At 50.9% G+C, this 12,500-nt stretch overlaps 2 protein-coding genes across 3 annotated transcripts in view; both read left to right on the forward strand.

The window, feature by feature from the left end:
- The window catches only part of PODXL2 (podocalyxin like 2), a 30,543-nt gene extending 25,831 nt beyond the window's left edge, over window positions 1-4,712 (forward strand). The window contains exons 5-8 of the mRNA XM_050904730.1: window positions 277-433; window positions 2,046-2,107; window positions 3,778-3,957; window positions 4,315-4,712. Coding sequence (XP_050760687.1) covers window positions 277-433; window positions 2,046-2,107; window positions 3,778-3,957; window positions 4,315-4,524 — 609 coding nt within the window. The 3' untranslated portion in view covers window positions 4,525-4,712. The remainder of the gene's footprint in view (window positions 1-276; window positions 434-2,045; window positions 2,108-3,777; window positions 3,958-4,314) is intronic.
- A 4,862-nt stretch (window positions 4,713-9,574) lies between these two features.
- Window positions 9,575-12,500, forward strand: part of ABTB1 (ankyrin repeat and BTB domain containing 1) — a 29,130-nt gene continuing 26,204 nt past the window's right edge. The window contains exons 1-3 of one of the 2 annotated variants that reach the window (XM_050904598.1): window positions 9,575-9,678; window positions 10,556-10,608; window positions 11,649-11,711. In XM_050904598.1, the coding sequence (XP_050760555.1) occupies window positions 9,589-9,678; window positions 10,556-10,608; window positions 11,649-11,711 (206 nt within the window). In that variant the 5' untranslated portion in view covers window positions 9,575-9,588. The remainder of the gene's footprint in view (window positions 9,679-10,555; window positions 10,609-11,648; window positions 11,712-12,500) is intronic. The other variant, XM_050904599.1, reaches the window with a different exon arrangement.

The raw sequence follows: 12,500 nt of genomic DNA on the forward strand, positions 1-12,500 counted from the left end.
TCAGGATCCCTGTGTGCCAGGGGAGCTGGGCTTGGCACGGTGTGGGGCGTATGGCGGCTGCAGGAGCCGAGGAGGAGGGTTGGTGTGTCAGGAGATGTGTGTGGGTCCAGCTTGGGGCACTGGGGACATTCAGGGGAGTGTTGCACCAGGTTTAGCATTGCTGGCTTTTGGGCACGCCTGGTTCGGGGGTCTTGGCCGTGCAGCCATGCCAGCCCTGCAGGGCTACATCTGCCCTGTTCCCACCATGTGCTCACCAAGGTCCCTTTCCTGTGGCAGGAGGAGTTTCGGCTGGAGAGGGGTCCCCAGCTGTTGGCACTGGTGGAGGACGCCTTCTCCAGACAGGCGGACGGACTGCAGGACCGCTGGCTGATCTCTCTGAGCAAACCCAATGAGAATGACAAGCACTTGCTAATGACACTGGCAGGGGAACAGGGTAAGTGCTGGGAGAAGGAGCCTTCCCATGATGGGGGGGTGTACTTAAGGGGCTCTCAAATGGAGGTGCTCAGCTATGTTGGAAGGAGCTTTTGCTCTCCAATCCATTTCAATCCCACCAGTTTCCAGTGTTAACTGGACTTGAGGGATGGAGGGGGACTGAGGACATAAGACTTTTTTTTTTTTTTTTTTTTTTTTTTCCCCCCATTCATATCTGCCTGTCCCTCACCACCTGCACTGCGCTTTGCCTCCTGCTTTGCTCCCTGCCTGGATTACCTTCACTCGAGCATCCGTCAGCTTTCTCCCGATGCTTATATACTCTCCTCTATGGGCAGGCCACTGCAATGGCAGGACATGACAGCCTGCTCTTAATTCACTTCCTAACTTAACAATTCATAAGTCTTGTCCAAACTGGGCCAGTCCTGATGGTGCCTCCCCTGCATTCCCAGAGAAACAAAAGCTGACAGTGAAAGGTGGGCTGGGCTGGAACACTTTACCATTTTTTTAATCCCCTTCTGGTAGGGATGTGCTTTTCCTGTACTGCTTCTGCTGCCTGCTTAGTGATGGAGGCGTCTAATGTTGACATTTATGGCCTATATGAAAAAAACCCAACAGTATTCTAAAATGCCTCATGGTGACAGGAAAATAGAGCTAACATTTAAGTGGTATTTGCTGTATCGGTGCCTTAAATCATTGCATCTCTCCCAAGTGCTTGGGCTGGACCATGTGCCAATGAAAAGGCTTTGGTGAGCATTTGGTCTTCTAAACTAAAACCTTCATGCCATCCTGAGAGGGGGACATCCTGGAGAAGAAAACAGGTCTGAACTCCGGCAGCACAGCCAGGCTGGGAGATATCCCTGAGTTTAGAAACCTCAGGAACCGAAGTATTTTCTGCTCTGAAGAATCGTGCTTTTGTTCAGTTCCTCTTTTTACTGCTGTGCAAGCGAAGGGAGAAATGGGCCTCAACCTCTAAATCCTCCCTGACTGCTCCTGTTCTCCTGGCTTGGAGAGCATCCTGGGAGCTGTTAGGGAAGGAAGGTCCCAGGAAGGGGTGACTCAGTGTGGACTGGTGGCTCCCTGGCTGAAGCTGTCTGCTGCTGGGAGTGGAGCTGTTACAGCACACCTCCTGCAGCCTCTGCTGTTGTGCCAGGCACACCACCTTGCCAGGGTGCTCTGCAGAGCAAAACACACCTGCTAAAGGTTGTGATTGGTGAGCATGGAGCTCTGTGGGAACATCTTGAGTGCTGCAGCTCAGGATCAAGTTGTGCTAGATGGGGAGGCTGGATCGGGCAGCATAGGCTCCTGCCTCCGTGACCTTTTGGATGTTGCTGCTTGCTCCCAGAGCAGACACAGATCCTGAGAGCTTCTGCGGCTTTGGGGAGGGCACCTAGGTGCCTCCGGTATCAGTTTGTGCCTGGATTTTTTTCCCCCCTTTAAAGAACATTTGGAGGTACCCTTGGTTGTGATCCTTGCATTCTTTCAGCCTTCTAACATAAGTACCAATGAACAAAAATGTGCATTACCATGTCTCTAGTCTGTTGGGGATTTCACAGTGATGAGTACGTATATCTGAGCTGAGAGCAGCACTGATCTCTCCCTCTCCTTCTTTACAGGCGTCATCCCTACAAAGGATGTTCTCATGGCACTGGGGGACGTTAAGAGGAGCTTGGCCGAGGTAAGAGCCTGTCTGCATCCATTTGTTAAGACTAGCTATACAATTAAATAAGCACCTTGAAAACTGGGAGCATATCTCAGTCTGAGTGCTGAACCCACAGCAGGCAAACAGATGAGTCAGACACTTGGCAAACTCCCTTCTTCCCTCTCTGGTAGTTGCCAGGCCATCAAATGTCTGCTCCCATTAAGAGTAACTGTGGGTTTTTCCCTCCCTGCTTTTCTGGCTTGGTTGTGAAGCTGCTTTTCACACATTCATTTTGCAGGGATACTTGGTCTCATCCCTTCTATACTAATGCCTGTGGCGATGCGGGTGCTGCAGAGCCCCAGATTTGGCCCTGCTCACCCTGGTTTACATATACTGGCTGCTCTCAGTAGCTCAAGCTTTGCTGAAAGAGGTGGGAGAGGTGCCTGTACTAGATGGGACACATTCACACGCCTTCTTCCTGCAGTCCCAGGGTCTGCATTTCACTCCTTTAGACAACTGCCTACACAAGGGCAGGCAGAGGACCAGAGGCGATGGATGCCACACTCCACTGTAGCTGCCTCTAGCCCTCACGTATTCCCCTCTAACCCTGGGCAGCTTGGAAGAGGGTAGACATGAGGGCAAATTAGTCCTACGATCTCTGACTTTGCCCCTGAGGCCTATGGGATATGTAGGCACTGAGGGCCTGATTCTGCTTGGGTGTTTTACACTACTGGAGTAATTCTGCTGACTTTAGCAGCAGAGTTGGGCCACTGCCTTGCTGGCTGTCTGCTCTCAGGTTTTTCCCTGACCTAACAAACTGGTGCAGTTAGACAAAGCAAATTAAGTGCTCAGTGCTGTATTGATTGGCTTACAGCAGAGAAAGTGTGAAAAGCCAACCCTCTAGAACTTGTGTGACTGAAGTATCAGCAGCTAGAACTGTCCAGAAAGAAGGATTCGTGTCAGTGCAAAGTTTGACTTCTTTGTGCAACTGTGACCCTACATTAACATGCATCCTGCCAGAGTAGTGCCTCACCACCTGCCTCCAGCTCTATCAATAACGAAACACTGCTCATTGCACTGACCTTGCGCTAGCACGAGCTTGGAGGGAGGATATTCTCTTACACACATCATACTATTGAATTGATACGTAACCTACTTGAAATCTGCCAAGTCACTGGGACCAACGTTGAGCTTTGTTTGCTGACAACCACAGGGAGCCCATTTCTAGGGCAGCTTTTTGGATCAGCGGGCAGCTGTCCACTTTCAAGACCTTGGAAAGACCACTATACCTTCTTAGGACCAGAGCTTTAACGGAAACCTATTTATTATGGTTTCATTCTCTCGCACAGTCACCAAAGCCTCAGCACCCATCAATGGTCCATAGCTTGTTTTGGGTACTCTTAATCTTGGGCAGTTTCTCCCATGAAAGCCTCCTTGTCTTGCACGTAGGTGTGATCCTTGTGCAGGTGATCAAGGTAAGATTGTGCCTAGTCATTTGCTGACGTGTCAGCTTTCATGGAAGATGGTGTTAAATTTAGTCATGTGCCTTCTAGTCATGTAAGACAGTGTACATCCTGAGTCCCCAACCCTGGCTTTTAGTTCCTCTGCCCACAGTGATGGTGCTGTATATGGACCCTGGAAAGTCTGAACAGGATCCCACCTGACTGCAGGCCAGGGGATTTAGTGTACCCCTTTCTTCCTTCCAGATTGGCATCCAGAATTACTCAACCACGACAAGCTGCCAATCACACCCCAACCAGACACGCAGTGATTATGGGAAACTCTTTGTAGTACTGGTGATCATTGGCTCCATCTGTGCCATCATCATTGTATTGGGGCTCATATACAACTGCTGGCAGAGACGCCTGCCCAAGGTGAAGAACATGGTGAGTGAGCACTGGACAGGTGGGGAAGGTGGCAGGACTCTTACCCCTTGGGATGGAGGGGATTGGAAAGTTAAGAGGGAGATTTTTTTTCCCTTGTCCACTTACTGGACATAGCTGGATACACTGCTGGAGCAGCAAGGGAGCCCATTCAGGTGTAAGAGAGATGCAAACCTGTCTCTTGCTGTACTCAGGACAGCTCGTTTCCACTGCAAGGGCTGGGCTAGGAGTAAATTTACCTTTTCCCACTGACCCTGCAAAGTCCTCGGTGACACTCATAGCCTGGTCTGATTGTGCTTCTCAGCAGCATTAAGACCTGTCCTCCTTTGTCTCCATTTGTGTTCCTCTCGTCCTTTGCAGTCGCATGGCGAGGAGCTGCGCTTTGTTGAGAACGGCTGCCATGACAACCCCACCTTGGATGTGGCCAGTGACAGCCAGTCGGAAATGCAGGAGAAGAAGCCAAGCGTGAACGGTGGAAACACCATCAATGGCCCTGACAGCTGGGATGTCCTGATCAATAAGCAGGCGAGCGAGGATGTGGATGTGTTTGAGGAAGACACGCATCTTTAGAAAAAGGGAGGGAACCACCCCCTTAAATACACTTGTCTCTCTCCTATCTTGACTGATGGACCACGGGATCAGGTGGCTTCTTAGGAACTTCTTAAAGGCTTGGAACAGGTCAAGTCTTTGGGCAAGTTTTCCCGGTAGAAGTCCTGAGCCCGCATCTGAGGCTTGGAGCCAGGAGGATCACTGAACAGAGGGAAGTGGGAGGGGTGGGTTTGTAGGTTTCTGTGTGTGTGTTCCTATCAGTAGCACCAATGCTTTCATCACCTTTAAATGCACTTATTGTAGCTCTCTGGTAGTGGCTGAGAGTGGCTGGGCTTGAGAAGCAAGGTGGTGAGGCTGAGTCTGTCACCAAGAGTCCAGCTTTGGGGAGTAAATTCACTTTGGGACTCCAGCTGGAGTTACGGCAGCCAGATCCTGACCTTGAGATCACGTTCAGTCCCTGCAGGTGCAGTAAAACCTGTGCGTTCTGGATGGAGGGGAGCCAAGATTCAGTCATGTCCTGGGCAGAGTTTGCATTTCAAATGTGAGAAGAGGTTTTCTAGTGCTGTAGCATTCAGCTGCTAATTAGATGAGCTGATGTTTACATCTGGGGAAAACATCCCGCTGTCATCTCATTTCCCCCCTCGCACCACAAACAGCCCCACTCCCTTTTTCAGCTCCACAGCTCCAAGCTGAGTTTGCAAAGTTTGAGCACTTTACCCGTGCTTGATTGATTGCAGAGAATTTGGTGCCATAGTGCAGTATCTTCGCTGGAAATTTGCTTTAGGTTGGAGAGTTGCTCAAAAAGGACATTTACATGCCTCTTTCACGCAACAGCCTGTGAAATCAGCAGCAAACTATCCCTTGTCTAAGTCTCACTTTTAGACTGGCAGGCCTTCTCCAGTCCTATTCTGTTTTCCAGGATAGTTTGGTTCCAGTTGGTCTTTTTGAGGTAAATGTAAAGACTATGTGAGACTCTTTAAACAGGGAGAAAAGTAAGAACTCGGAAACAGATAATTTTCTGGTCCTTTTGTTTCCTTTTCAGCATCCTGCCCTGGGGCGGGGGCGGGGGGAGTGTTTAATGTCCCACAGGTGTAAATTGGGGTAACGTCTTTAAAATCACTGCATTTAAGCAAGTGTAAAAGCCAGCTCAGATGAGATGAGAATCAGATCTAAGAGCTCCCCAATGAACGTTTCTCAGGCATGCCTCAGGCAACTTTGAGGCTCCAGCTCCCTGAAGATGTGTGATAAAAGGCACGTGAATATGCATAATTGTTCTCTGAGCCCTGCCTAAACCAGACTCAGAACTACTGTCAAGCCTGAAATCCCAGAACATTTGTTTCTTCTGTCATCAAGGGACTGAGGGACTTGCTTCAGTCAGAGGCAACAGTATTCCTCTCTGTTATGGTGATCTGCATGCTTGCTTACTGCAAGATGCAGCTTTGCATTTGGTCTTTAAGGTAACCGTTGTACAGAAAGACCCCAGATATGCAGCCTGATGCCGAGCCTGTAAATCTATCCCTGTATGTATAGGTATTTTTAGCATGTTCATCCCTGTTGGGAGTGCCTAAAGTCAAGGTACAAGGGTCTGTTTCATTTTGCATAGCGCTTTGCATACAAACTGAATCACAGATCACCTTGATGTAGGACCACGTTGATATCAGTCTATTAGGGATTCAAGAAAGGTGATAGCCTTTGGTGTCCTATCCAGATTCCAGTTTTCAGTGTTTTTATCCTGCCTCCGTACCTTTCCCTGTGTTATGTAGGAGATGGTGATCATCAGCTCCTTTTGTATCTTGTTGGTAGGGTTGCAGAGATGCTCAGAGGAGTTCCCTTCTCCTGCCCCAGCAGTTGGTAGGGGACAGTCCATGCACGTGGACAGCCACATGTGGCCCTTCTCTGAGCACCCCTCGCTGATGGCTCCTGCTGAGTTTGATGGGTCTGTGCAGTGAAACTGCACAAGTTCAGTGGCTGTGGTGATGGCACTTTGGGGCTTACAGGATTAAATGCAAGTTGTTGTTATGATATGGTGAGTAAATTAAAGCATGGAGTTAAAATTTGAGTTTGTACAGCACTTAGCATAACAGGGCCTGGCATGGCCATGGCCTTTAGGCAGTTTCACCGTATAAATGTTTCAAAGTCCAATAATCCTCATTAAATATGTCTTTAATGCCTAGTGGCTATTAAAAGATAATGCCACCAATCAGATGTGAATCAGTTCACCCACAAAACTCTTCTGGTGAACATCATTGCTAGGAGCTGCTTTGCTGCCTTGTTTTCTTTCCACTTTACTAATTCAGAGAAAAAACAAGGTGCTGATGAAGCAGTCCTTCTGGCTGGGCTCAGCACCTCCTGATCGGGTGTAAAGTCTTCAAATTTTAAAGAAACCAAGGAGGCTATATGGGCTTATTAATAAGCTAGCAAGTTCTCCTGATTTGCTCTTCTGGCTGCTTATGGCCTGAAGGTTTTCCAGAGACTGTAGAGCTCTCTTCTGCATCCGGAGCATCCAGGCGATCTTGAGAGTGTCTAAGGGTGGCTGTCACGAGGCTGAGAACAATTTTCTGCTGTCTCTGACAGGGTGCACGTGGCTGTATGATCTCAGTTTAGCTCCAGAAATCTACTGGTTAATAATAGCATTTCACTTTAGTCTGGTGATACTTTTTATACCTTTACCATTTGTTCTTTCTCTCTATCATTTTTTTGCACTAGGCTGATCTTGTTAAGTCGATTGCACTGTTGTCCCTCTCCTGCCAGCCTTGCAGAGACGGGTCATCTCCGGGGACCTGCGGGCTGGGGAGCACTGTAGCAAGGCTGTTGATAGCCCACTTACTCTGTTGTTCAGTGCTTGGGTTTCCAGCTCTGCACAGGGAGGATTTAAAGAGGAAGAGAAACTTTGTTTTAGCATTTGTAACAGGAAGCTTTTCTATCACCTTAATGTAGTTAAACTTCTTTTTAACAAAAACTGTCGAAGCTGGACTTCTCAGAGCAGTGTGCCGGGCGACAGAGCAGATGCAGGAGACAAAGTGATTCCTGGAAAACCGTTTTCCACCTACTCGGACTTCACTGCAGTCCCGTCTGCCAAACGTTTGATCGCACTGACACCTGGTGGCTGCTGGGAGTTGGAGACGAAAAATAATAATAAAAAAAGGACTTTTTCCCCCTCTTAGCTCTGAGTATTTGTTTCCTGTGACTTGCCTAGGACAGTCGCCTGCTTTATTCACGATGGGCTGCTGGACTCGCCTGTGAGCAGAGGGGCTCACACCAGGCACGTAAGGGATGGTTTGTGTGAGCACATCCCCGTCTGCAAAGCTATGAGATGGGACATTCCCTGCAGTCACCAGTCTAGAGGCCCTGGGTAGCAATACAGGGTCTCAGCTCCATCTCCCCGCTTTCTCCTCCACTTGCTCCCTCTCGTCCCAGGCAGCACATCCAGAAAGCAGAGGCTCTGGCTTGAAATGGAGGTCGTTCTTCAGAGAGAGCATCAGGTGCTGGTGTGAGGAGCTCTGCGCCCCGGGGAATGCCGGCAATGGCATCGGCTGGATGCACGGCTAAGATCAGAGTGGCTGTCCATCTCTGGGACAGTGGCCAGATGTGGTTTGGGATGGCCAAGCTGCAGATTACTCCCAGATGTTGCCCAGATGTCTAGAACAGTGTCTATAATGTGGAGCCCAACATGTGCTAGGACTTTGCATCCTTCAGGCCGCTTCATGGTATGTAGGGTGTAAAGAAACAATGAGAAGTGACCTGGTAACTGTGCCGTGGAGTATGTAATGCAGGTTGAGAATACAGTTCAAGATACCACCTTAAGGATCCCTCCGGGCAAAGGATGCAGTGTGAAATGGAGGTACATTATCGTATGGATTATTGCAGTATGACCTCAGAGCATTGCAGCAGGATCCCACTGCAGCCACGGCTGTCAGCAGCTCATCTGTTCCTGTCCACCTTCGCAGCCACGCAGGAGCACCTCTCTCCTTCACAGAGGGTTCAGGGCAGCTCAGACAGTCGGAGACAGGAAGCACCTTTATCCATGCTGGCTCACGAGAGCCTCGTGGGCTCACCTTGGCTGACAGCCAGGCTCCCAGCCGTTCTCAACACTCTCATTCCTGCTGGACCTAAACTGTCTGCAAGGCTTGGCCACTGCTCGGGATTGCTGCCGGAGAACGCTTAGAAACACTCGCGTCTGGCCCTGGAAGCGACAGGGTTGTGGTTTTGTTTTCTTTGCAATAAAACGCACCTCCTGGGTGTCTGAACACTGACCCGAGCGGAGTCCTTTGCTTGGTTGCATCTGCATGAATTCATGTCTGCCACATCTGTTAATGCGGTGTTGGCCAGGGTCCCTCTGCCGGGATGGGGGGCAGTCAGCCTCGCCCCCCCTCCCCTTCCCCACAGAGCACTCCTTAATTCTCCCATTGCAGGTTGCTGCACGAGGGAAACTGGTCCCCACTGTGGGGTGACAGTCCTGGTCCCGTGGGGTGCCCCCTGCCCCATCCCCACAGGACCAGCCCAGGACCCCTGTTTCCCTGCTAGGGTGGCTTAGCACAAGCCTCTGTTCCAGAGCAGAGCTCCTGCCTGTGTGCACACCCCTGTGCCATGTGTGTCCCAGAGCAGGTCCCCCCAGTTCCCCACCGTCCCACACCTGCTCCAGAGCTGGACCCCACGCAACTGCACGTGGTCCAGAGCCCCCACCCCCCAGTTCTGGACCAGCCCCGGTGTGTTCCAGAGCAGCCCCCCCCCATGCTTGTTCCAGAACAGACCCCCTTTTCACCGCTTTCACGTGTCCTGGAGCAGCAGCACATCCAGTTCCACGCGTGTCCCAGAGCAACCCGCCTCGCTCCCACACTGGGCTCCACGAGATAGTTGCTCCTCCAGCCCGCAGGGGGGCGCTGCGCGTCCCGTCGCTAGGCCAGGTCGGCCGCGGGGCCGCTCCGCTCCCGCCGCGCCGCCCGCCCCGCCCCGCCCCGCCCCGCCCGTCGCCGTGTTTACATCCGCCGCCGCTTCCGTCCCGCCGCCGCTGCCCCTCCGGCCCCTTCCCCCGGCTCGGCCCGGCCCGGCCCGGTCCCTTGCGGCTGCCCTCCGCTCTCCGCGTCAATGCGGCGCCGCCGCCCCGCGGCCTGCCCCGGCCATGGACACCAGCGACCTGTTCACCAGCTGCAAGAAGGGGGACGTGAGCCGCGTGCGGTGAGCCGGGCCGCGCCGGGCCGGGGCCGAGCTGCCAGGCCCGGGGCGGGGAGGGGAGCAGTTCCCCGCGTCCCCCCCCCGCAGGAGCCGCTGCCTTTAACCGCTTGAGTCCCCCGGGGGAAGCGGGGCCGGGCCTGGCGGGGGCAGCCTGGCCTCGCCGTGCCGCGTTACGGTATTGCGGCTGCCCCGGGGCCGGCGCGCGCCGCGGGTCGTATTTACCACAAGCCCTGCCCGGCCTTCCCCTGGCCGCTAAACCAGCGGGCTCCCGCAGCCTTGGGTCTCTCTAGGGCAGCCGCGGTGCCAGGAGATACCTGGGGTGTGAAAAGGAGAGTTTGTTTCTTTATAAATAAACGCACCTTGCTTCTCCCCCAAGGAATTGGGTGTACGCTGAGTCTTTGCTAGTGTTCTTAGGTTTGTTCGAGGTTGGCCTGTTTTCTTAAAATTCAGGCACCTGAATATCAAGTGGTATTGCATACTTCATTGGTATGAATGCTGTCTATGGCAAATGTCCTTGCAAAAGTCTCTTCTCTTCAGCTGCTCTTTCTCTACCATTGGAAACTATTTGCATTGGTAGGAACCTAGATCTCTGGAAAGTAATCGTCATGGAAATATTTAGACACCTTGTGCTGTAGACTGTGGTAGTATCTCTGAGAAGTACCAGGCTGCCAAATTTCAGGTCAAGCCTCCCTTGCTCATATTGAAGCAGTATGGCTTAGCTGCAGCGATCTCGGATCGGGAGGCAGATGGGCATGTTGTCTGCAGGGCGAATGGACGTTGTAATGCAAAGGCCCAGAGTTTACAACAGACTCTTCTGCTGCATCTCACGGTTTGAGTCTAAGACTGTTCTTCACCTTTTGATCCTACTTGATTCTTCCAGCTCCCAACATGTGGATCTTCCGAGATAATCAGAAGGAGCCTCTCTGTTTCAAGGTGCTTGCTAACGAAGGATGAATAGGCAGGCAGATGAGGTCTGCGGAACATTGTTATCAGTTGTGTATTTGTGTTAGATTAATTCATTGCAAGCAGTAAATTGCAGGTTTACTGTAGAAGGAGGGGCCCTGCAGGTGGCCTTGCAGAGGTTTAAGATGACCAGCGTAGAAGCGATAGTGGAGAAACGATTGGTCTGGGAATGCTGTCAAAGCAGAGGGGACAAATTGACCACATGGGGCTGAGTAGAAAGGAGCTGAGTTGCTTGGGGTTTTGAATGTGGTCAGAGAAACCTGAAGTTTGAGACAGGAAGGATGGAGGGAGTGAAAGGGGGGGCTGATGTGGTGGATGAGAGAAAAAAAAGTAAACCTTGAGAATCTTTGTGAAGGCTGAGGGGGACTTTTACATGTGGTTAGGAGAGATGGTTGTTGCAGTAGTTGGGGACAGGCTACAAGAGCTAGGCTGTGTAGGATATTTGTGTGCAAGGCAAAGGCTGGCTTCTAGAGATGCCAAAGAGGGAGCGTTGGCAGCATTTGATATAGCCTAAATGTGCAGGACAAGGAAGCGGCAGGAATTAAGAGCAGTCTGGAGTGACACTGATGTTGTTCCTTGTGGCAAGAAAAGCCATAAGCAGGATGGGAGTCCAGCCTCGGCCTTGTAAACTTGGCCACTTATTTGTAAGCACCCAGGCTGTGAGCATTGTTGGAGAATGTGAAGGTACTGCTGAAGTGCTCAGGCTTCTTTTGCAATTTCTGCCCTGTTAGGGGTCAGCAGGAGGTGGATTTGATTCCCCTCTTTCCCCCTGTGCACCACTTAAGATTGAAGGGAGCTGCCAAGCCATGCTGCAGGACACCGTTCTTTGGTTTGAGGATTTGACTGATGGCCCTTCAGCCTTAGCTGACAGCTCCCCAAGTCAAATGCAAGATCCTGTAATACCTTTGGAAGTTACTGTATAAACTCAAAGTTACATCTTTTGAAAGAGGAGAATGTGACTGAGTGCGTAGCTGCATGAAGTTATAACTTTTCTCTCCCTTTTCTTCCAGATACCTTCTTGAACAGCGAGATGTGGAAATTAATGTCCGTGATAAATGGGACAGTACACCTCTGTGAGTCCTGCAGCCTAGAGCACTGGCTGGGCGGGAGGGGAGGGCTTTCAGAGCTCTTTTGCTCCGTCGGCATCAGCAGCTAGGAGCACTGTTACAAAACATCTCAGGTTCTGCTTTTTGGGAGGTTTGGCTACATATTTCTGCTTCTCTTCTCTGTGGGTACTGTGCTAAATATGTCTTTGTCTCCCCATCTGACTGATGCTTGCTGTTGTAGTGCTCAGAAGGCTGGTTAATTTTGTGACCAAATTACCTGGATTAAGCAGTCTGTTCTTGGCCTGATTAGGCTTTTTCCCCCTCAAAGTCGATGGCGTTGTGGCATGTCTTTTCAGGTGAAGGCTTGGCTTGGTGAAATGCAAAGTGACTGTGAGATCACAGTCTTGTCTGGCAAGGCTGTGAACATACAGTACGTAGTGAGGAATCCCCATGCTGGTGCTGAGGAGGGTTGTGTGAGCTTTTTACCTCGCCGCATACTAATTCCAAAGTGTATTTACACATCTGCAATATATTTAGAGTACGGGTACGGAATAACTTCCCAAAGTAAAGGTAGACTAACATTTACCTGCTGCAATGCATGTTACAGGATTCTCCTAGTTTGTAGGACAATTTGAGGTCCTTGTGAAAGAGAATCATGAAAGGCTTAGATTGTGAAAGAGAAAACAAAACTCATCGTAAGTAGGACTTTGAGGGGTGGATTTGCTGTACATCCGGTGTGGGTGCTGTTCCCGCGTTATCATAGCATGCAGCAGTCAGACTGACAACAGAAGGAGCAAGGAGTGTTTTTGAGAATTT

This window comes from Gymnogyps californianus, chromosome 13, assembly GCF_018139145.2.
Source record: "Gymnogyps californianus isolate 813 chromosome 13, ASM1813914v2, whole genome shotgun sequence".
Taxonomy (NCBI): domain Eukaryota; kingdom Metazoa; phylum Chordata; class Aves; order Accipitriformes; family Cathartidae; genus Gymnogyps; species Gymnogyps californianus.